The sequence below is a fragment of the Mustela nivalis genome (assembly GCF_964662115.1).
Source record: "Mustela nivalis genome assembly, chromosome: 11".
Lineage (NCBI taxonomy): Eukaryota > Metazoa > Chordata > Mammalia > Carnivora > Mustelidae > Mustela > Mustela nivalis.
Genome location: NC_139030.1, coordinates 3,949,695 through 3,974,289, shown reverse-complemented (window position 1 = coordinate 3,974,289; position 24,595 = coordinate 3,949,695). Strand labels below are relative to the sequence as shown.

The 24,595-nt window shown below is 39.9% G+C and overlaps 1 protein-coding gene across 2 annotated transcripts in view; it reads left to right on the top strand.

Moving 5' to 3' along the window:
* Positions 1 to 3,165: 3,165 nt before the first annotated feature.
* PLEKHB2 (pleckstrin homology domain containing B2) overlaps positions 3,166 to 24,595 on the top strand; it is a 49,614-nt gene continuing 28,184 nt past the window's right edge. The window contains exons 1-4 of one of the 2 annotated variants that reach the window (XM_082690357.1): positions 3,166 to 3,318; positions 17,472 to 17,516; positions 21,614 to 21,766; positions 23,102 to 23,204. In XM_082690357.1, the coding sequence (XP_082546483.1) occupies positions 17,480 to 17,516; positions 21,614 to 21,766; positions 23,102 to 23,204 (293 nt within the window). In that variant the 5' untranslated portion in view covers positions 3,166 to 3,318; positions 17,472 to 17,479. The remainder of the gene's footprint in view (positions 3,319 to 17,471; positions 17,517 to 21,613; positions 21,767 to 23,101; positions 23,205 to 24,595) is intronic. The other variant, XM_082690358.1, reaches the window with a different exon arrangement.

The window sequence follows — 24,595 nt, the reverse complement described above, 5'->3', positions numbered from 1 at the left end:
GAGGAAGAAATAAGTCATCCATAGACCCATCACTTAAAGACAATGTGTGTATTTTGAACACTCCAAATCCAAACCTTGCAAGATACCAAACTAACACAGAAGATAGGGTTAGCTTTATTGCTTTACTGAGAGAGGTTCAGGAACTTCAGTGATGTCACTCAGTTTGCTCAAGCTCATCCTCATCAAGTGGGAACCAGGAAAAATTCTAGATGATTCCAAACTCTGTTGTTGACTAAGTCATGCTATTTTGCAAAAGATTAGATTGGAAGGCATCACAGTATTCCCCATCCTGAATTTCTCCTCAGAGAGGAGCTGGGTTAAGACAGGAGCTCTTGCCATCAGAGTTTGGAGTTTTAAAGACCATTAACTGTAGGCCTTCCCAAAGGGGTGTGTGTGTGTGTGCGCGTGCGCGCGCACGTGTGTTTAAAGAGCGAGAGAGAGAAAGTTTACAGGTAGATGTTAAAAATGAGAAAGCAGTCCCAAAATGGAGTCACTTTTGCTAAATTCTACACTAGCAAAAAAAGATTTAATACCTAATCTAATTGTAGTTTCAACCTCCCAGGAATAACATGGAATTGTCTGGTAAGCATAAATGAGATAATCCTCTTGATAGACCCATTTTGATCTCTTTGAGGAAGGTAACCTTGCTTGAAACAATGCATTCTTTGCTGACAATTTTCTTTTCCTATCCTTCTTCCACCTTTAAAAACCTTTCCTTTTCTATAGCTCATTGGAGCTCCTTTCTATTTGCTAGATGTGATGCTGCCCGATTCATGAATCGTTAAATAAAATCAATTTGATCTTTAAATTTACTCAATTGAATGTTTGCTATTTATCACAGAAAAACAAATCTTAAGTGTATAGCTCAATAAATGTTTACAAAATTCACCTTTGAGGAGGAGGGTGGTGGGAAGTTCCCTCAGGCTACTTCCCAGGAAGGGTCCCTACCTTGAGCCCAGAGGCACCACAGGGGCTTAAAGCCATCTTAAAAGTTTAGCAGTAAAGATCACTAACATTTCTCTATTTCCCACCATTATCTTTATTTTAAAAATAAACTTTTTATTTTATTTTGGAATAATTTTATTTTATTTTATTTTATTTTTTTTATTATTTTTAAGCTAGTCACAAATCCCAGATAAGGTCAATGAACAACAACAACAAAAAAACCCCAAACCCAAACCAAAACAAAAACCCCCAAAAACAAACCCAAAAACCCCCCAAAACCACAAAACGAAAATAAAAAAAACAAACCCCAAACAACAACAAAATAAAAAACAAGGACATGTTGAAAAACTCATTATATCTATGCAAAAACCCAACCACTTGTTCTTTTGAAGCATAATAGCATATACATTTTCTAAGTGTTTAACTTTGTATTAGTCCTTATAATAAGTATTTTGATGTAATGTCTGAATAGATTGACTCATGTACTGCTTTCTACTTGATTTCTATGATATTTATTGACACTTGATGTTTACTTACATACATTTCTAAATATTTACATCTTTCAAGTAACTTACCTGTATGTACTCTCTGGTTTTATTTTATTTTTTAAAAGATATGTATTTATTCAAGACAGGGAGCAGGAGAGAAAGAAGCAGGCTTCTCGATGAGTAGGGAGCCCAGTGCAGGGCTCCATCCCAGGACCCTGGATCAGGACTTGAGTGGAAGGCAGATGTTTAACTGACTGAGCCACCCAGATGCTCCTGGAATAATTTTAAATTTGCAGAAAAGTTAGTATACTCTTCACTCAGTTTCAGATAAAGTTCACATCTTACATAATCACGCAATTATCAAAACTAAAAATTACAAGTAATTGTTATTATTCAAAATCAAGCATTTGGAATTTACCAGTTTTTTCCAGGATTCCACCCTGGATCCCCCATTGCATCTGACAGTTTCTCAGTCTTTCCTTGTTTTTCATGACCTTTAAAGTTTTTGAGGAGTACTGGTGAGGTAGTTTGTTGAACATGCATGAATTAGGAGTTGTCTGATGTTTTTGTCATGGTTAGATTGGGACTGTAGTTTTTTTGGGAGGAAGGCCAAAGGAAAAGTGACCTTTTCATCACACCATGTCAAAGGTAAATATTATCGACATGACTTACCATGGCTGATGTCAATTTTTATCACATGGTTGAGTAGTGTTTCTCAGGTTTCTCCACTGTAAAGTTATTTTCTTCCCTCTCTTTGAGAGGAAGCAATTATGCAGATTCAGAGATGTGTGGGTGGAGGTTTATACTCCCTCTGGAGTTATTATTATTATTATTAGAATTCTTCTATTAAAAATAAACTTCTCTGGGACGCCTGGGTGGCTCAGTTGGTTAAGCGGCTGCCTTCGGCTCAGGTCATGATCCCAGCGGCCTGGGATCGAGTCCCATATCGGGCTCCTTGCTCGGCAGGGAGTCTGCTTGTCCCTCTGCCTCTGCCTGCCTCTCTGTCTGCCTGTGCTTGCTCGCTCTCTCTCCCTCTATCACTGGCAAATAAATAAATAAATAATCTTTAAAAAACAAACAAACAAACAAAAAACTTCTCTCTTCATTAATTTAACCATTTACTTTCAAAAGAATGGACTCCGGGGGCGCCTGAGTGGCTCAGTGGGTTAAAGCCTCTGCCTTCGGCTCAGGTCATGATCCCAGGTCCTGGGATCAAGCCCCACATTGGGCTCTCTGCTCAGCCGGAGGCCTGCTTCCTCCTCTCTCTCTGCCTGCCTCTCTGCCTATTTGTGATCTGTGTCTGTCAAATAAACAAATAAAATCTAAAAAAAAAAAAAAAAAAAAAAAAAAGGACTCTGTTATATTTGTTTTATACTCTGTTATAACCTAATACTACATAATTTATTTTGGTTCTCAAGTTGTTCCAGATTTGACCATGGGGAGCTTTTTCAGGTTTATTCCTGTGTCCTTTGACATGCCTCCATGATTTTATTTTTTGAGCATTTCTTACTTCTACATCAAGCTCCACTCAGGTTGTGCTTTCGCTGCTATAGTTCTAGAGCCACTCATTTCTCTAAGCAGACCTGGCTACTTTTATTGGAGGATGGCAATTGGACAAAGACCAGGGTGCAAACAACTTTTTCAGTTGAAAATTAAACCTCCACTTAAGCAAAGTTGAGGATGCCTCAGGTCCCTCCCCTCCCTCCTAGGACTACCCATGCTCCGCCACTGCCTCCGCGACTATTCCGGGCGCGCGGCCGGACGCATGCGCGCGGGGAGGTGTGACGTTGCACAGCGGCCCGGACGTAGGCGTGAGGCAGTCGGACCCCAGGAACCCCAGTGGCGTCCTTGCGGTCCTGCTCCGCGGCGGCTGGAGAGTTCGCAGGTAAATGTGTTCATCCGGTCCAGGCGACTCCAGGGCCCCTTCTTTTCCCCACCGTCCAGAGTTGGTTCCTTTGGAGCCTTTCCCTAGAGTCGCCCAGCCTGTCACCACTCGGAGACGATCCCTTTTCTACCCGCGGTCCCGCCCGTCTTCGGCGTCGGTCCCTTAGAGCCTTGGTGAGAAAGTCGTCCCTCTCCGCGCGTCCTCCCCTTCCCGGGTGTAGGTCCCTGCAGAACTTCTCATACAGCCGCCCAGCCCCGCATCCCTCGGAGAGAACCCCACCTTACACCCAGCGGCCCGCCCCTCCCCGGCGTAGATCCCAGTCTCCTCTAGCGGCGTTCCCTCGGCGCGCGTCTGAGGCGACCCCCCAGACTCCCCGGACCCACCTTCAAAGCTTCACTTCCTGGTGTTGGCCCCACCAGAGTCTCCTCTGGAGCGGTGCCGCTCCGCGTGCCCTCTTCTTCCCCCGTGTCGACTCCTCCAGAACCTTCGTTAGAGCCGCCCATCCCGTCCCCCTCGGAGCGGACCCCCTCGGCTTCGGCCAGGCTAGAGCTGCGCAGCTCCAAGCCGCTCGGGAGGCACTGTTCTCGGCCCTTGGTGCCGTCGTGCCCTCCCCTGTAGAGCCGCCCAGACCCGCACCCCTCCAAGAGCACCCCCTCCTCCCGGTGAGCGTCGCTCCTCTTCCGAGCCCCTGTGGCGCCTCCTCCAGCGCCACCGACTCGGCGCCCCTCTGAGGAGATCCCCGACCCACGCCCCTTCTCCCCTCTCTGGTGTCGGCCTCTCCAGAGCTTCCCCTTGAGCTGCCTAGTCCTGCCCGAGCTCTCCTGCTGCTGTCCCCGTTCCCTCAGGTGCTCCCCGCGGGCCCGCCACCTTTCCGCCGGCACGGGTCTCCCAGAGCCTAGTTTCTGCCTTGCCCGCACCGAGATTGCACTCTCCTTAGGAACAGAGCAGCATTGAAGCTGAGGACTCGCGGGTGCGACTGCCCCCCACTTCCTTTCACTTATTTCTGGCTTTGTAGTGGTTGGTGGTTAGTCTTAGGACTTTGGTTGCACATTACCTTTTTTCACGTTTGATCTTTTCACTCAGCTAGATCGGGAACTCCGGAGCGCAGGGTTTTTATTTTGTGTGGGCAGAGAGTTTTTTGTTTTTATCTCAAATGTAAAGTATTTACATAGAAGAGGCTTCGTAAAAATGAAGGAATAGTAAGTTCCTGTTTTTCAGGCCGTGTGGAGGGTATGCGGTATAATGGCCATACTGTCAAGAAATCTAGAGGAACGCGGTTAATTCCCAACGCCATTGACTCCTGGCCCCCGAGAATCTTTTTTTTTTTTTTTAAACCTCTTCTGACTAGGACAGGGTGGAGTCACTGACAGAGGCTGGAGTATTTATAACGAAAGGGGGGAAGTTCTGGGTCTCTTGGTCTTTGCGGAAGCTATAGCCAGTGCAGGAAATGAGTTGTCTGAAGTCACAAGGGGAATTAGGGCCGTAGCTGACGAGGACTGTCAGCTGCTTATTGTGGCCGTCATTATTTGTCGAACAGATCAATGACCAAAATATATGTGATTGTCTTAAGGGCCAGCCTATACGTGGCAATGAGAATGCCTGGGGTTTATTTTTCGCATTAGTGATTTTTATACTTGACTCCCCTGCCCCTCCCCAACATACTGATCTCTGAGGGCAGGAATTCAAAATGCTTCAGGATGGTCCTGGCAGACAACTTAGTGTTCAGTATATGCTTACTAAAGGAAGCTGCAGGAAAGAACTCAGAACCTGACAGAGGTTCTTCACTAGCATATTTTTAATTGTGTTGGCATATTCTGTAGGTAAAATTCCTAATAATCTCAAGGACTGAATTTATGAAACTTGTACATCATTCTATAGAATGAAGAACAGATAACACTCTGTGTGATAGTCATATTACTTCTCTGGAAGATAGACTGTTCTTTTCCGATTGCCTCTAGAAACTTTTCTGAGCTTCCCAGCTTGCCACTCTACATAAATATTTGGGTTCTTTCTCCTTAACTCTGCCTTTTTTTTTCTTTCCAGATGTCTAAAGAAATTAAAAATTATTAATGTCTGTAACTATGAAAAACTTCAGAGAATAAAATAAACATATTACAAAATGAGGGTTAGTTGTGTTTCATTGGTTGTATGTTTGCTTCTGAATTTGATGGTGAGGATAGAAAGTTGAACTTTCTTGCCTGTCCAGCGTGTCTCTCCTTTGATGAGTGCTATATTAGGCTTGTTACTGAGAAGTGGTTGCTACATGGTAATGGTCAGTGCTATATATGAACTAAATGATGATGTATCATCCAGTTTTTGTTCCCTGTATTTAGAGGCACTTGGGAATTCTTGTTGCATTTATAATATCGTTCTTTTTTTTTTTTAAGATTTTATTTAAACATTTATACATTGTGAGAGTGCATGCGTGTGTGTGTGTGTGTGTGCACACACACACACACACACACAGTGAGGAAGGCAGAGGAAGATTACCTTCACGCAGACTTTGTGCTAAGTGCAGAGCCTAAGGCAGGGCTCAGTCTCACACCCCATGAAATCATGACCTTAGCCAAAACCAAGTTATCCAGGCACCCCTAAAGATTTTATTTTTAAGTAATCTCTACACTCAATGTGGGGCACAAACTCACAACCCTGAGATCAAGAGTGGCATGTTCTACTGATGAAGCCAGCCAGGTGCCCCTGCATTATCATTTTTGAAGAACAGAGTTTTCCTTCTTTTGATAAGGTAGTCACTTTTACAGTTAAAGTACAGAGAGGACTAGCTAGAGGAACAAGTGTATTGTGAGTGAGTCAGTTGTAGACAGCCTTGAATTGCACTTCTTAGAACAAGATAGTATTGTAATTATAGCTGTTCTCTCTTTTGGAGTGCCTCATATGGGGCTCTTTGGGCATATTATCTCAGTTAACTGTCACACTAACCTCATGAGATAACTAGTAATGTCCTGTCATATAGGTAAGAAAGTGAGGCTTGGGAGGTTTGCTTTTGTGCTCATAGTCCTAGCAGTTAGTAAGAGGTAGAGCTCAGAACTGCCAGATTCCAAAGGGAATATTCTTCCTACCTGTTAAAATTGATGTCTTTTGGATTCAGTGTTTTGTTTTGTTTTTAAAGGTTTTATTTTAGAGAGTGCGTGTGCACTCATGAAGTGGGGTGTAGAGGGATAGGGAGAAGGAATCTGAAGCAGACTCCATGCTGAATGCACATCTGCACATGGGTCTTGATCTCATGATCCTGAGATCAGGACTTCAGCTGGAACCAAGAGGTGGGATGCTTAACCAACTGAGCCACCCAGGTACCCTTGGATTCAGTGTTTTTAAAAACATTTTAAAATGATTTGAGTTCACATTTAAACTAATTTGAATTGCTGAATATGATTTATATTTAAAAACTTCCATGTGAATAATGTGGGTATTTTGCAGGTAGTTAGTTTGCTGGTGTTTTATTGTCTAGAGACCAACCTCAGGACTTTTATCTGATGAGTTTTAGTTTATGCAATAGATCTTGCTCCAGGATAGAAATAGTGGAATGCTGAAATAAGTTGTGAAGTAATGTGGAATTCAGCAAGGTAAGGCAAAGAAATATTCCTGTTCCTTAAGGGATGGATTTGGTTATGTGTTCTGCAAGGTTTTTTGTTTTTTGCTTTTATTTCTAGTGTACATGTATTCAAATTTTAACCTTCAAGGGCATCTTTATTAAGTCTTCTAAGCCATTTGAGAAGCAGTGTAATGTGCTACTATCTTCTGGAATGTTCTGGACAAATTTTAGTCATGTGGCTAGTGAGGAAGTAAAGTGATAATAATGATAATTGCTGTGTGAGCAGCTCCCATTTCTTGAGTTTTAGTAATGTCAGGCACTATGCCAAACACATGTTCTTTCACCCAGTTTTCCAAATGTCAAGTAGTTGTTGGTATTCTCATTGTATAGATCAAGAAACTAAGGCTTGAAAAAGTTAGGTAACTTGCCCAAGGTTATTTATTTACTTATTTCCCAACCCCCAAGTTTATTTATAAATGAGTGAGTCAGGATTTGAACACGGGTCATCTGCTTTTGTCCCTGCTGTTGGTGTTTTTGTCTTTGTGATTTAGGCCCTGTTTTCCCCTTAACTCACTTTAGTTGCATTTCAGGAGGGAGATTTAGTTGTTTGTGCTCCTTGTAATCCATCATTAGTGTTGAAAATAGCAAAGCAGTCACCTGCATGTGTGATCTTGACATTACTGGTATTTCTTTTGTCTTGGATCCTCATTTTAATATTACTGTTGTGTCTTCTGTGAAAATAATTCTCTTGTGAATTCCAGTGTTTAGTAACAAGAAATATGGACTTTACATATCTATGTAATATTTCTGTTTAACGCAGAGGGAAAATGAGACTATAGATGTTTAAAGTCTGCCCCCCCACCCTCTCCCACCAGCACTGTTTCCAGGTACTCTCAAGGCAGGACAGGCTAGCAGGATCTGGGGTCAGGAATTGGGCTAGGCTGATGAGTAAGGTACTTCTTTTAGGCATATGAGTGCTCTGTAGGGCTGAGGGCAAGTAGGCTGAGTGATAGATAATGTCCCTTCTCCCTCTGCTCTGTGGTCAGGATTCAGGAGCCTGGCAGGGTGCAGACTCTAGATAGAAAGATGCAGCTGTGGTCCAGCTTAGGTGACATGGGCCATTTAAGGTGTAGTTGATGGCAGCTGCTTATTTAAGTACTTGTAGCCTTTGGTGTATCTTATTTATAAGCCCTTGGTGTATCTTATATGGAGGATCTGTATTGTGTTACATGTTGCTTATGGGTTGGGAGCCAGAGGCAAGGGTTCTCTTGTTTTAGAGGCTGAGACTAAGGCTGATGAGGCAATATGCTTCATGTGGTGGTCATGATACCAAAGTGATGCCTGACAGAAGAGGCTAGTAGGCACAGTCAAAGGACACACATCTCTTTAATGGGGATAAAGAACTTGTTCTCCTGCATTCAGATGAGTGCCCACCTTGCAGTCTCGCTAGATGGCAAAATGCCCTGGCTTCAGTCCCCCAAGAAGATGTGCTGCAGTAGATGGTATTGCCTAATTAGAGTGAAGATCTCACAAGGGGTTTTAGGAGGCTTTTATTATCATGGGGCTTTAATCTTTTCTTGGTGTCTTTTGACTTTTCTGGAGACTGACTTGTAAGTGCCTGCTCAGCAAGTGCAAGTAACCAAACTCAAGTGTATTCCTGAGGGTGTGAGTCCAAGGTTCGTTTCCTGAACATCCTTCTTTCCAGTAGCCTGTTTTAGGCTGTTTCAAAGCCTGTTCCTCTGATATTCCCTACTGCATAAATTTTGTACAGTTGAGTCCTTAACTCAGAAGTCCAGACTTCCTGTTAAAAAAGAAATTGTAGTGTTCTAGTAAACATGACAAAGATCTCTATTACCGTAATAACCATTTGAATTATCTAGTGAGGAGAAGGTATACAAATCAAAGTATTTAAACAAATTTTAACCCCCCCCCACCCCATCCCTTGTTGAAGGAAATCCGAACTCACATTGGAAATTGTGTTTTCTCTGACACATTTCATAGCAGTGTATTTGATTTTTACTCATCTATACTAAGGATGCCTTTCATTCTCAGTTGGTTCTAATGAATTATAATTATTGTTCTCAATTTGGCATTATCAGAAGCCCTTCCTTCAGCTGGTTTGCTTCTTTATACTTTCTAAAGGCATTCCTGAAAGTATCTTTGTTTTTTGGTAGTAGGCACATCTTGAGGTTTCCTGTCCCTAAGTTGTAACCAGCTCATTTTCAGGGAGCATTGATTCCTTTTAGAGGAGACCAGTATCAGAGATAAAAATCTGGATGCAGGGGTACATGTGAGATTGTCCCACAGAATGACTAAAGATAGGATGATACCAGAGAAAAAGCTACTTGAGTCCACAGAAGAATTACCCCTTTTCAAGAAGTCATGAGTTTCTGGCGCCTGGGGGGATTAATAGGTTAAGTTAAGTGTCCAACTTTTGATCTCAGCTCAGGTCCAATATCCAGGTCATGCATTCAAGCCCTGTGTTGTGCTCCAAGACACCACATGGAATTTACTTAAAAAGAACAAAAATCCCCCAAACCCACATGATTTTCTATTGCTAATTCCAGTTTGTTTCTTTCAGCCTTGTAATACTCTAATTTTCTCTTACTCTAATGGTTTTGAATTATTTTTTATAGGCACATTAAAGATAATGATGTCCTCTTGATGTAGAAGCTTTTTTTCTTTTTAAGATTTTATTTATTTATTTGACAGAGATCACAAGTAGGCAGAGAGGCAGGCAGAGAGAGAGAGAGAGAGAGAGAGAGGAGGAAGCAGGCTCCCCGCTGAGCAGAGAGCCCGATGTGGGGATCAATCCCAGGACCCTGGGATCATGACCCGAGCCAAAGGCAGAGGCTTTAACCCACTGAGCCATCCAGGTGCCCTTTATTTATTTATTTTTTTTAACTTTTTAAAATTTAAATTCAATCCAGTTAGCATATAGCGTATTATTGGTTTCAGGGGTAGAATTTAGTGATTCATCAGTTGCATATAAGAGCCAGTGCTCTTCACATCAAATGCCCTCCTTAATGCCCATCACCCAGTTACCTCCTCCCACCTACCTCCCTTCCAGCAACCCTCAGTTTGTTTCCCGGAGTTCTGTGTCTCTTGTGCTTTGGTCCCTCTCTATTTTTCTTTTCTTGTACCTTCCCTTGTCCTATATTCATTTGTTTTGTTTCTTAAATTTCACATATGAATGAAATTAAATGGTATTTGTGTTTCTCTGACTTATTTTGCTTAGCATAATACCCAATGACGTTCCATGCATGTTGTTGCAAATGGCAAGATTTCATTCTTTTTGATGGTTGAGTAATATTCTATTATAGATAGCTACACACATACCTAGACACACACATACACACACACACGAGGTCTTCTTTATCCATTTATCTGTCATTGGACATGTCAACTCTTTCTACAGTTTGGCTGACGTGGACATTACTCCTATAAACATTGGGGTGCAGATGCCCTTCTGGATCATTACATTTGCATCTTTGGGGTTAATATCTAGTAGTCCAGTTGCTGTTTTTTTTTTTTTTTTTTTAAGATTTTATTTATTTGACAGAGAGAGATCACAAGTAGGCAGAGAGGCAAGCAGAGGGGGTGGGGGAGGAAGCAGGCTCCTTGCCTAGCAGAGAGCCCGATTCGGGACCCGATCCCAGGACCCTGAGATAATGACCTGAGCTGAAGGCAGAGGCCAGTTGCTGGGTTTTAAGGTAACTCTATATTTAACTTCTTGAGGAACCTCCATACTATTTTCCAGAGTGGCTGCACCAACTTGAATTTCCATCAACAGTGTAAGAGGGTTCCCCTTTCTCCACATCCTCACCAACATCTGTTGTTTCCTGACTTGTTCATTTTAGCCATTCTGACTTGTGTGAGGTGGTATCTCATAAAGGTTTTGATTTTTATTTTCCCTGATGCCAAGTGATGTTGAGCATTTTTTCATGTGTGTGTTAGCCATTTGTGTATGTCTTCTTTGGAGAAGTGTCTGTTTATGTCTTCTGCCCATTTCTTTACTGGATTTGTTGTTTTTTGGGTGTTGAGTTTGTTAAGTTCATAGATTTTTGGGTACTAGCCCTTTATCTGATATGTCATTTGCAAATATCTTTTCCTAGTCATTGGGTTGCCTTTTAGTTCTGTTGGTGTTTCCTTTTCTGCACAAAAGCTTTTTATCCTGAAGAAGTTGCAGTATTCATTTTTTTTTTTTTTTAAAGATTTTATTTCTTTAGAGAGAGTGTATGTGTGCTTGCTCTCATACTCAAGTGTGAGCAGGGAGGGGTAAAGGAGGAGGAAGAGGGAGAAAGAATCTGAAGCCTACTCTGCACTCAGTGTGGAGCCGGATGTTGGGCTTGATCCCTGGATCATGACTTAAGCTGAAGCCAAGGGTCAGATGCTTAACCAACAGAGCCACCCAGGCAGCCCCCGATAGTTCATTTTTGCTTTTGTTTCCCCTCTGTTTGTAGACGTGTCTAGCAAGAGGTCAAAGAGGTGTTCTCTTTAGGATTTTGATGGATTCCTGTCCCACATCTTCCATCCATTTCGAGTTTATCTTTGTGTGTGGTGAAAGAAAGTGGTTCATTCTTCTGTGTGTGGCTGTCCAATTTTCCCAACACCATTTTTTGAAGAGACTCTCTTTTTTCCATTGGCTATTTCCTGCTTTGTCAAAGATTAGTTGACCATAGAATTAAGGGTACATTTCTGGGTTTTCTGTTCTTTTCCATAGATCTGTGTGTCTGATTTTGTGCCAGTACTGTACTGTTTTGATAATTACAGCTTTGTAATACAGCTTGAAGTCCAGAATTGTGATGCTTCCAGCTTTGGTTTTCTTTTTCAGGATTGCTTTAGGTATTTGGGGTCTTTTGTTCTTCCATACAAATTTTAGGATTGTTTCTTCCAGCTCTGTAAAAAATGCTGATGCTTTTTGATAGGGATTACATTGAAAGTGTAGATTGCTTTGGACAGTATAGACGTTTTAATGATGTTTGTTCTTCTACTCCATGCTTGTGGAGTGTTTTTCCATTTCTTTTTGTCTTCCTCAATTTCTTTCATAAGTGTTCTATAGTTTTCAGAGTGGTTAGTTTTATTCCTAGATATCTTATGGGTTTTGGTACATTTGTAAATTGGTACAATTGTACAATTGTCAATGGGATTGATTCCTTAATTTTTCTTTCTTCTGCTTCATTAGTGTATAGAAGTGCAACTGACTTCTGTGTGTTGATTTTATATCTTGAGACTTTGCTGAGTTTCTGTATCAGTTCTAACAATTTTTGGGTAGAGTCTTTTGGGTTTTCTAGAGTTGTGAAGAGTGAAAGTTTGACTGCTTCTTTGCTGATTTGTATGCCTCTTACTTCTTTTTGTTTGATTGCTGAGGCTAGGACTTCCAGTATTATGTCGAACAATGATGGTGAGAGTGGACATCCCTGTTGTGTTCTTGACCTTAGGGGAAAAACTTTTAGTTCTTCCCCAATGAGGATGAAACTCACAGTGGGTTTTTCATGTATGGCTTTTATGTTAGGTGTGTTCCCTCTATCCTTACGTGATGCAGGGTTTTTATTAAGAAGGGATGCTATATTTTGTCAGATGCTTTTTGTGCATCAATTGAGAGGATCATATGGTTCTTGTCCTTTCTTTTATTGATGCGGTGATTATTTATTGGTGATGAACCACCCCTGCAGCCCAGGAGTAAATCCATCCTACTTGGTCATGGTGAATAATCCTCTTAATATTCTGTTGGATCTTATTGGATGGTATCTTAGTGAGAATTTTGGCATCCATGCTTGTCAGGGATATTGATCTGTATTTCTCCTTTTTAGTGGGGTCTTTGTCTGATTTTGGGATCAAGGTAATGGCCTCATAGAATGAGTTTGGAAGTTCCTTCTATTTCTGTTTTTTGGAATAGTTTCAGGAGAATAGGTATTAATTTGTCTTTAAATGTTTGGTTGATTTCCTCTGGGAAACCATTTGGCCCTGGACTTTTTTTGTTCGGAGATTATTTACTGATTCAATGTCTTTGCTGGTTATAGGTCTATGCAGTTTTTCTATTTCTTCCTGCTTCAGTTTTGGTAATTTATACGTCTCTAGGAATGCATCTATTTCTTCCAGATTGCCCAATTTGTTGACATGTAATTGCTCATAATTATCTCTTAATTGTTTGTATTTCTGTGGTGTTGGTTGAGATTTCTCCTCTTTCATTCACGATTTTATTAATTTGGGTTCTTTCTCTTTTCTTTTTGGTAAGTCTGGGTAGGGGTTTATCAATCTTACTAATTCTCTCAAAGAACCAACTCCTAGTTTCATTGTTCTGTTCTTTTTTTTTTTCTAAATTAATTTCTATATCATTGATTTCTGCTCTAATCTTTATTTTCTCCTGCAGAATTTAGGCTTTATTTGCTATTATTTATCCAGTTGCTTTAGGTGGAAGGTTAGGTTGTATATTTGAGACTTTTCTTGCTTCTTGAGGAAGGCCTGTATTGCTATGTGCTTTTCTCTTAAGACTACCTTTGCTGCATCCCAAAGGTTTTGGACTGTTGTGTTTTCATTTTCATTTGCTTCCATATATTTTTAAAATTCTTCTTTAATTTCCCATTTGCCTCATTCATTCTTTAGTAGGATGTTCTTTAAACTCCATATATATTTTTTTCTTTTTAAATTTTTTCTCAAATGGCCTGGTATTGATTTCTGTTTCTTCATGTTTACATACCCAGGTACCTGAAAGTAAAACCCAACCTCCCAGGAAGTAAGTACTAAGAGAATAGAGGTATAATATCTGGCAACTCAGATGCTGACCTATACAATTTGTAGATAATAGGAAATCTCTAGGTCCTTAAGGTTTTAGCATGAACTCTCTTTTAAACTCCTATCTTCATGGTCGGTAGTGTTACTAAATTTGCAGGTATGTAAAGTTGTTGGTCTCAGGTTCTTAAAAGACCTTTGAGTAAATGTAACTGTTCTTATCCCAGGACTGACATTTTGACTATTTTTACATAACCACCAACAGATCAAGTACCAGTAAAGTTGTATGATAGCATTTCAGCCAGATTTTATTGTATTGTATTGTGACTTGGTAGCTACCAATACCTCCTAATAATTTTTTGTTCTATACCCAGGTATTTTCCTTTTCACATGAAATACAGATTAAGAATTCATGTTATGATGATGGTAGGACACTTTAGTATAATTATTCAGGATTTGGCGTGAATGAATACTGATTTATGCTCTGGGGTAATAACACCACTACAGAAATGTTGTCTACAGCATTGCATCACCCATCTTTAATTAAGTTTAATCTGTTGCTTTTATTGCAGGGTAAGCTACATGAAAACAGGGACTTTAGCTTGGTCACTGCTGTGTCCTTAGTGCCTACTACAAGGTTGGGCACACATTAGCATTCAGTATTTGTTGGATGAAAATATGATGGTGTCTGTTTTGAAATAAATGATTATTTTAGGCTGCAAGGTTTTTTTCCCTTCTTTTCTTGCTGTAGGTTTAGAAAACCATTCAACCTGGTTTAAATAATAAACTGTCATTTTGCTTAACAGCCTTGGATTAGGGAGGGTTTCCTGGTCAGTGATAGGTGCTGTTAGCTCTCTAGTCAGCGGCACTTGGCTTAGTCCCTTTTAGTCAGCAGTGAGCAGCATGTATGTGCACTCAGAAAAAGGGGAGAGACTGCCTTTCTGTTTCTAGTTTACCTGAGTGTGTGGGAGAAAAATGGGGAAAGATGAAAAACTTACTTCCTTTCATGGAGAGGACAGACAGCATGAGTTGGCAGAAATCACAAGGATATTAAGAACATTTAATATATGAGATTTGGGAGATGCTGGAGTATAGGATGAACCAAGCTTGTGTAGCTTATTTTGTAAAGGTTTGGAGAATGGTGAGAATTTAGTCAGACATGGGAAAAATTAAAGGTGGGGGGACTGATTTGTTCTTATCAGGTGCACACTTAGGCTTTTATTCTGTTTTGTTAACCTTCCAGCCCTTAAAGAGAATACCTAAAAATGCTAAAGTAGAAAACAAAAATGGTCCAAATAAATTCTCCAAGTAAGATCTATTTTTTTTTTAAAAGATTTTGTTTGTCTATTTGAAAGAGACACAGCACAAGCAGATTCCCCACTGAGTGGGGAGCCTGACTTGGGGCTTGATTCGAGGACCCCAAAATCATGACCTGAGCTGAAGTCAGATGCTTAACTGACTGAGCCACCCAGGTATCCCTATTTTTTTTAATTCCAAAAAATTTTTTTTAAGTTATCTCTATGACCAAAATGGAACTCAAACTCACAACCCTGAGATCAAGTATCGCATGTTTTACCAACTGAGCCCACAAGGAGCCCCTAAAATCTGTTGATGAAAGAAAAAGGATATAATACATGGAAATTGTTAAAAAATTAAGTATTAATAGAAAGGTGTAATAGGACTGAATAGTCACTTTTTCTTATTTTTTTCAAAAAATTTATTTATTTTAGAGAGCACTTGTGTGTGCAAAGGGAAGGTGGGTAGTGAGAGTTAAAAGCAGACTCCTCACTGCATATGGAGTCTGATGTGGGGCTCCATGTCACAACCGTGAGCTCACTCATTGAGCCGAAACCAAGAGTCGGATGCACAACCAACTGTGCAACCCAGGTGCTCCTAGTCACCTTCCTTTCTGATACATACACAGCATTGCCTCATTTCTTCTCCGCAGAGATACACGTGGTTAAGAGTTTCTGTGATTCCTTCCCCAAAACAATTGTGCAGATATCAGCACACATTGTTCTACCTCCTTTTTCATATCTGCATAATGATCTGTTATTTGTAGAGGTACCCTTTGAGCCATTTTCTGAAGTGGATCGCTTTGGATGGGGCTAGTATTTTGCAGTATAAGCAACATTGCCGTATATACATTGCCAATATACAGATTTGTTGGTAGACCTCTGCACATCTGTCAGTGAAGCATAATCCTAGTAATCGTGAAATTTCTGGGTCACAGTTTATGAACATTTAAAATTTTGATGGATGTCAAATCTTCCTCCCAGAGGTTTGCACCAGTTTTCACTCCTGCCATTTTGCTTACTCCTTTCTGGGTATCATAGTTTTCTTCATTTGTGTCTATCTGATAGGTAATATTGTGACTTGTGTTTTGAATTTTGTCTTTAGAATTAAGAGAGAAATTGAATATCTTACAAATTTTTTGCTCATTAAGGTTCCTTTTCTTGTAAACTGCTGGGTGATGGTCATTTCTGTTATGTGTGAGCTATGGATGTGAAGAAAATTAGCTCTTTGCTGCCATATAGTTGTAAATGTTTTTTCTTAATCTTTTGTCTTTTTGACTTGTTTTTCCACTCAGATTTTTATTTTTATGGAGTTAAATTTATCACACTCTTTCTTGACTTCTTGAATACTGTTCTGACCAGCCACTTGGCTTGTTGACACTAGTGCACATCTGACTGGGCTGTGTGAATTCAACTGGTCACACCAGGAATAAAGCTGAAGCAGTGGACCCCAGAGCCCCAGGACACTGGGCATGTTTGGAGAAGTCACAAATCCTTGACAGAGCTAAATCTTAGTGTTCCTGGGGTGCCTTATGTCTGTTGAGTGGTGTTAGATTTAGTAAGGTGGGCAGAGTATTGAGCCCAAAGCCTAGAGTGGGAGGTGTGGGGAGGGGTTTTATTGTCCCTATTGAGGAGGTATTAGGTAAGTGCCAGATGGCCAGTGAAATAAAATGGCTTTGGTGCCTTCCTCAACTGACACAGAAGGAGGTTAGGATGGACAGTTAAACCAGATGGCTGTGATTTTTGTGATAAAACAAGAAATATGTGAACTTTTAAAACCTTTGGTATTTCCCGAGATAGAAGTGCTGAGTATCTTGTTATTCATAGTAAGCCCTTTTCAACCATATCTAAGCTTATGCTAATGAAGCAACTCTGGCTGGGCCCCTAGATAACTTTAGGATGGGGCCAAATTCCAGGGAACTCAACCTTGTGATTAGAAGGTTAGAACTTTCAGCCCCATCCCTGGACCTGCAGGGATGGGGAGAAGCTGGGGATTAAGTACAGTCACCAGTGGTCAGTAATGTAATCAATCAGCCTACTTAATGCAACCTCCTTAAAACCCCTAAAGCCAGGGTTCTAAGAGCTTCTGAGTTAATAATCACATAGAGGTGCTGGGAGAGGGCCGTGTGCCTAGAGAAGGCATGGAAGGCTTACCCATATGATGCTCTTTGCATCTCTTCCGGTCTGGCTTTTCCTGTGTTGTATCCTTTATAAGAAACAGGAAATGGTAAATAAAACACGTTCTTGAGTTCTGTGAATCATTCTGGCAAAATTACCAAATTTGAGGAGAGGTTGTGGGAACCCCCAATTTGTAGGTCAGAAATACTGGAGACTTAGAATTTGTTTCTAAAGTGGGAGCACTCTTGGGGAACTGAACCCTTAACTGATGCTAATTCTAGGTCAGAACTGAGTTGAATCAGTAGACGTCTAGTTGTTGTTCTGAGATTCAGAGAATTGGTTTTTAATGTAGAAAGACCCCACATGTTTGGTGTCAGAAGTGTTGTGAGTGAAAAACAGCTTAAATGGGCCATTCTCTTTTCTAGGTATAACTTTGAAATTGGCTGTTTCTTTTATAGGTGGAAAAATGGCATTTGTGAAGAGTGGATGGTTGCTGCGACAGAGTAAGTACAGAAGATGAGCCTGTTGGACTGGGTTTAGTGTTGTCTTAGGGTACATGTTTATTTCTTTTGCTGAAAAAGATCACATTTAAAAACAAACGTCAAAGTCTTATTAATTTTTAGAGCTCTGTGAACTGTGTTTTTGCTCACACAAAGTTCTTTCTTTGTTATAACCTTGATAGGAACCAGGGAATCATGGTAGTCCCTGCTGGTTTCTCTTTTTCTCACTAGGGTGCTCTATTTCTTATGGCTGACCTGAGTCCCTCCTGGAATCTAACCAAGCTGAACCCTGTCTCTGTGGGAAATACTTGTCTTATTTGGGGATTGAACAGTGACTAAGATTCTGAAATACTAGAGACTTTAATTATAGAGATGAAGATTTGATTTGAGAGATAAATAAAATTTTATTTCTTTTAGATAAACTAAAACTAGTTTATCCAGAACTAGTCTTCTGGATCTCCAAAAGAACTCTGCAGAAGAGAATCAGTTTTTTGTTTATTTTCTTTTAAAGACTTTAATTATTTGTTTGAGAAGGAGAGAGAGAGTGTATGAGCATGAGAGAGAGAATGAATGAGTGAGGGGATGTGGCGGGGGTGGAGGGGTGGGGAAGGGCAGAGGGAGAGGGAGAAATACTCCCTGCTGAGCAGGGAGCCCAATGCAGGACTGGGATCATGACCTGGGCCAAAGGCAGACACTTAACCTACTAAGCCACCCAGGTACCCAGGTTCATGGAATGTTCTAAAGTGAGAAGAACCAACTCTGTTCTTTGGAGAAAAAGTAAACAGATTATTCTGCTGTCCTTCTAAAAAGAGTATAGTTAAGGGAAAAGTGACTACTATATCACTTATGACTTTACCAAAAAACTGAGCTATAGTTTATACTGTTTATTGTTCAGATACAAATTTCTGTTATACCTTCAGAACTTGGCTAAAATTGAGACTAGCACTGAAGAATGGACTGCATACCTTAGAAGGTTTATAAAAACTATTATTTATGAGGGTTGTTTGTGATCCTGTTACATAGATTTTACATATGTTATGTACTTATCACAGCAGCTCTGTGAGGTGAGTGACATTATCCTGGTTTCTAGTTGAAGAAATTGAGTTTTAGTGATGTTAGATAACTTAACACTGTGGGTGGCAAACCTGTATTGAGATTCAGGACTGTGTCATTTCAACATTGATACACTTTCTACCAGGAGACAAGCCTTCAGCTTATTTGTCCTGTCACTAGTTCTACATTCCTAGACCTGGAGCTGAACCAGGTGTCCTTTCAAGGTCTGTGACAGTTCTATATTCTAAGAATAGATAGAGCAGTGTTGGCTTGAAAAAGAAAGTCCTGGCATATTGGAGTCTAGCCCCAGTCTTAATATAAGTTTCTTTGTTTTGGGTTCTGTGATTCCATTCTTCCCTAAATTGTTAGGGGATGTGGAGAGTCTTGCTTGTGGAGACCTTGAGGATGTACCTTCCTTTCCTGGCCCTTTGGATATCCTCTGCTTTTCTTTTTAGGCTTTGCTGTGTCCTTGTTTGAGGACAAGCTTTCCTTTCTCCACCATGACTCAATGTAAATGTTCTGGCAACATAAATGAACAGTGACCATTTTGACTATTTTTTGTCCCTTCTCCCATCACTGCCTATGTGTGACATACACAAAATAGATATATTAAAAAAAAATTGTACAGACTTTTCTAGTTTCTTGGTCCATTGGCAGTCTTGAATGTATATTCAGAAAACTTACTCCATTTCCCCATCTTCGAATTTGTGGGTTGATTTTCCTTTGCAAAAACCAGAACTGTCGATCATAATAAAATAAGATGAGGTGAGATTTATTATACTCACTGGGTATAAACACAGATGGTTACAGGTATGCATAGTGGTCTAGAGGATTCCTTTTGTTGCCATTGCCACACAGACCTTTAGGACTCTGGAGGACAGCCTAAATTGGAAATCTGCAGTCAGGGCTTAGGTGGCAGGTGAGATACTTGCGTAGAACTCCCTAAACTGGTGATCCCGTCTATATGTTTGGGCAGCTCTGTTTGATAGTTTCTGTATAGCTCAAGGGGCTGCCAATCAAATGGATGCTGATGTCACTTATTTATCAGTTTGGGACAGTGCTGTGGATGCCCCTTTTTGCAAGGAGGCTGCCTGATAGATAAAAGAAATTTGGAAGGGTGATATGGTACATATTTTGTTATTACCAGTAATGGCTAGGAGAGCAAAAGGAGAGGTACATGGAATGGGGTTTGTGCACAATGGCCAAGAAGGGTGGGATCTAACAGGAACAAAGGATGTAATAGGTAGTGTCTGGGTGTGAGAAAGGAGTAGGGGTTACTGACTTGGCCTTTTTGTTTTCCTTTTTGTCTGACAGGGGAATTTCATTTTCATAAAGTCAAGTGCCTAGTCCAAGAATACAAATGATTGGATGAATTCCTTAAACTGATAGGATGTGTGAGGTAGCAGGACAGATGCGTTCAGGATGGGAGTCAGTGTCCTGGCTGTGGGTACACCCAGTGTCTGAACCTGCTTCTGTGTCTGTCTGAGGCAGGGAGACCCTCCCACGCCATGGGCTTTAAGGGAAAATGAAGGGTAAAGAAGAATATATGTGAAAGCTCTTTGAGAAAAAAACAAACATTTTTTCAAAAGAGGAAGGCTTTACTCTTCTCTATATACTTTATATACTTTGTACATAGAGACTTCACAGTCCATTGTTCTCTGATCATTAGCAAAGTTATATACTACTGGGAAAGTTTTGATACGCTACATGGAAAATTAAATATTAGATGTTTCATTAACTTAAAATGAAGGACTTTTTGTTTTTAAAAAATTTTTTGAGTATAATTGACATAGTCTTACATTAGTTTTAGGTGTACAACTCTATTATGCTATGCTCACCACAAACATAGTTACCATCTATTTCCATATATCACTATTACAATATCATTGATTGTATTCTTTGTGCAGTGCCTTTTATTCCCATGACTTATTCATTTCATAACTGGAAGCCTCTATCTCTCACTATCCTTCCTCTGTTTTGCCCATCACTCATTCCCCTCCCATTTGGCAAACATCAGTTTGTTCTCTGTGTTTATGTGTCTTTTTCTTTTTTTTAATGTTTGTTTATTCATTTTATTTTTTTAGATTCCACATTGAGTGGAATCATGTGGTTTTGTCTTTCTCAGTGTGGTTTATTTCACTTCTCAGTGTGATTTATTTCACTTAGTGCAATACCTTCTAAGTCCATCCATGTCATCACAAATGGCACAGTCTCATCCCTTTTTTTACTACTGTGTAATATTTCATTGTCTGTAAATGTCACATCTTTCTTATCCATTTATCTGTCAGTGGACACTTAGCAACTTAGGTTTCTTCCTTATCCTGGCTGTTGTAAAAAATGCTGCAATAACATGGTGACTATATGTTTTCGAATTAGTGTTTTTGTTTTCTTTGGATAAATAGTAGTGGAATTATTAGACCATATGGTATTTCCTTTTTTTTTTTTTTTTAAACATCTTAATTTAATTTTATTTTTTTCAGTGTTCCAAGATTCATTGTTTATGTACCATACCCAGTGCTCCATGCAATACGTGCCCTTCTTAATACCCACCACCAGGTTCATCCCTCCAGTCCCCTTCTCTCCAAAACCCTCAGTTTGTTTTTCAGAGTCCTCAGTCTCTCATAGTCCATATGGTATTTCTACTTTTAATATTTTGGGGTACATCCATACTGTTTTCCATAGTAGCTCTGCCAGTTTACATTTCCACCAACATATGAGGGTTCTTTTTTCTCTATATCCTCACCAACACTTGTTATCAAAATCAAGGTTTTATCAAACTTTAAAAAAAAATGGGGACTATTAAGTTGGCAGCATTCTTAGTATCTTTAGTGTAAGCTGCATGTAGCCTGGTATAGCATAGGTGTTTATGCCATTGGAGTCTGCTTTCATCTCCATTTTGTTGGAGCAACTTTGGGCAGCTGTATGCATGCATACTTAGGGGGCCAGAGGAACGTTTCCTTTGTTTCCTTTGTTTTAGTTTTCTGTGAACTAGAGAATGAAGTCCTTGCTTTTTTGGCTCAAAACCAATGGGTTTCCATTTTTTTCAGGTACTATTTTGAAGCGTTGGAAGAAGAATTGGTTTGACCTGTGGTCAGATGGTCACCTGATCTATTATGATGATCAAACTCGGCATAGTGTTGAGGATAAGATCCATATGCCAGTAGACTGCATCAATATCCGCATCGGGCATGAGTGTTGGGGTAAGTGAGTCTGTTGTGGCCCACTTCTGTCCTCTACCCTTGACCATTTATGGTGGGAGTTGAATCATCTTCCTTTCTCATTTTGCTTTCATTGGCAGACCAAAGAAGGGTTTCATCTTTCATCAAAGAAGGGAGGTAACCACAGTGGGCATCCATATACTTGGATCATGAATCATATGGTTGGGGCAGATTAATTTTCTCAACTGAATCAGACCCAGCAGTCCACATTCCTTGCTCTGTTATGGAGAAAGTGATGGAGAACAACCAGACTGCTGGGATCCCCAAGAAAGATGGAACCACCCTAGGTAGTACAGGTTTTGTTACTCAGAAACTGGCATCTTATTGATGACACCACCAGTCAGTTACTTAATCCATGATGCCTTGGCTTCCTGGAATTATTCTTTATATTCATTTTAAAGTAATACATTTTTAATAAGTATAGACTTTTCTATTTCTAATTAAGGGCATATATAGACTTCCCTGTTTATTAGCTCTGTTTCTGTTTTGGAATAGTGTCTGTTTTAGTAAACATTGATGCTTGAAGCATCCTGATCTATATAATAGTTTTTGAAAAAAAGAGTTAATAAATGGCCTATCTGCTAGTAATAACCATTGTTGTAACATCTTGCCCCTGCATGTTAGTTCTTGAAACACAAGTATCTATGGGCTAGCTGTTGAAATACCTACCCTACGCTAGGCTCAAATATCATAGACCTTATTTCTTGATACACAGAGCTACTTGAAAAGTATGATTTTCACTTTTAAAGCAGTGATCCAGTTTAGTATTTCCTGTGAATAAAAGCAAAAAGTATTTTGTTATCTGATGCTCAGTAATGCTTTTCATTGGGGCTTATTCTTCTAATGTCTGGGCCGTTCTGTACATTTCAGTATATGGATTGCCCTCTAGAAGAGGCCTGCTTGTTCTTCCTTCAGGAAGTTTATTTATTTATTTTTATTTACTTATTTGTTTAAAGATTTTATGTATTTGAGAGAGAGAGGAAAGGAGAGAGCACATGGGTGAGGGGAGAGGGAAAGGGAGGGAGAAGCAGACTCCTTGCTGAGCAGGGAGGTTGATGTGGGGCTCCAGGACCCTATGAACATGACCCAGGCTGAAGGCAGATGCTTAACCAACTGAGCTACGCAGGCGCCCCTCCTGTAGAAAGTTTAATTGGAACAGAGTTGTGATTCATGTGCTTGGTTCTGTAGAGCAGGGCAAAGATGTTTTATTATTGGAATGTTCTGAAGTACTGGTCTTTTGCTTATCTGAGTTGTTAGGTAGAATAAATCCTTTAAAACAAACTATATAAATACTGCCTTATTCTACTTATTTTTCAGATATTCAGCCTCCAGATGGGAAGCCAAAAGACTGTATGCTGCAGATTGTTTGCCGAGATGGGAAAACTATCAGTCTTTGTGCAGAAAGCACAGATGATTGTTTGTAAGTTTTGAGTTTTTATGTGTTTAATTTAAAAACTGTTGTGTTTTAATTTCCAGTCAAGGAAATTTCCAGAAGGGAGAAGTATGAGAATGTTTTCCTTCAGGCAGCAGAATAAGTGACTCAGAGGATATGTGAAACAAATGTAACAGGGCATTATTCCATACCTAACAACCCTTGTCCTAGTTTCTGCTCTCTAGAGCTGTGCAGGCGAGATCCCATTATACTGGGAATGACAGAGTATTAGTATATAGCCACTTTGCATTCTTTTTCATTACTAGATGTACATTGGGTAATGGATGTAGTTGAATGGGTTCTTAAATCTTGTTCTTTTTATGTAAGTATCTTTTAAAAAAGCACTGACATCTCTGTTACTCAGTCTTTTCCTTCCTTTGGTGGTTCTTGCTCCATCTGCCATCTTTGAAGAAGGGATATCAAGCCATAAGGAAGAAAACCCAGCTTTATCAGTTCTCAGCCTGTTAACATTGGCAGTGAAGTTGAATCAGAATCTTGAAAACACTGGCTAAATATAACTTGGAGGTGAGGAAGTGCCCTAGGTGGCTCCTTCGGTTAAACATCCAACTCTTGATTTTGGCTCAGGTCATGATCTCAGGGTCATGAGATTGAGCCCTGTGTTGGGCTCCATGTTGGGTGTGAAGCCTGCTTAAGATTCTCACTCTCCCCCTCTCTGACCAAGCACAAGTGCATGCAAGCTAACTCTTTCTTAAAAAAACAAAAAACAAAAAAAAACTGGGGGGAAATTTTTTTTTTGGCTACTCTGTGCCACCCTTATGAGTTAACTCTGGACGTTGTAAGAATTCACTAACCGAATATTGTAATGTTCATTTATATTAAAATCTTTATATTTAGGTGACTATTTACATACAATCCAGGCCAGTTTGTCAGAGTGCCTGCTCCACATTTCACATATATGTTCATTTTCAATATAAACATTTATTCCATGCTAAACTCACAGAGTTTATTTTAAATACCACATATATCTGCTTTTTTACACTCTTCTGATTTATATCAAGCAGTAAATCTTAAACGATACTTTCTGGAAGAGATACAGCTTTCCTTTAGACTGATGGAGAAATGACCACACTTAAATCCAGTTTGCTACCTTTTAATAAACTGGATTTATATTATTACTACTTAACAATTTAAACATGTATATTGCACACTTACCCGGCAGTAGGCACTGTGCTAATTACTTTATATATGTTATTTAATCCTCACTATATCTTATAAGGTAGGTGCTATTCTTGTCATAAGAAACTTAGGCTTAGTGAGGTTAAGTAACTTCCTGTATCAGTTTTTTTTTTTTTTCTTTTTTAAAAAGATTTGTTTATTTGTCAGAGAGAGAAGGAGAGAGAAAGAGCACAAGTAGGAGA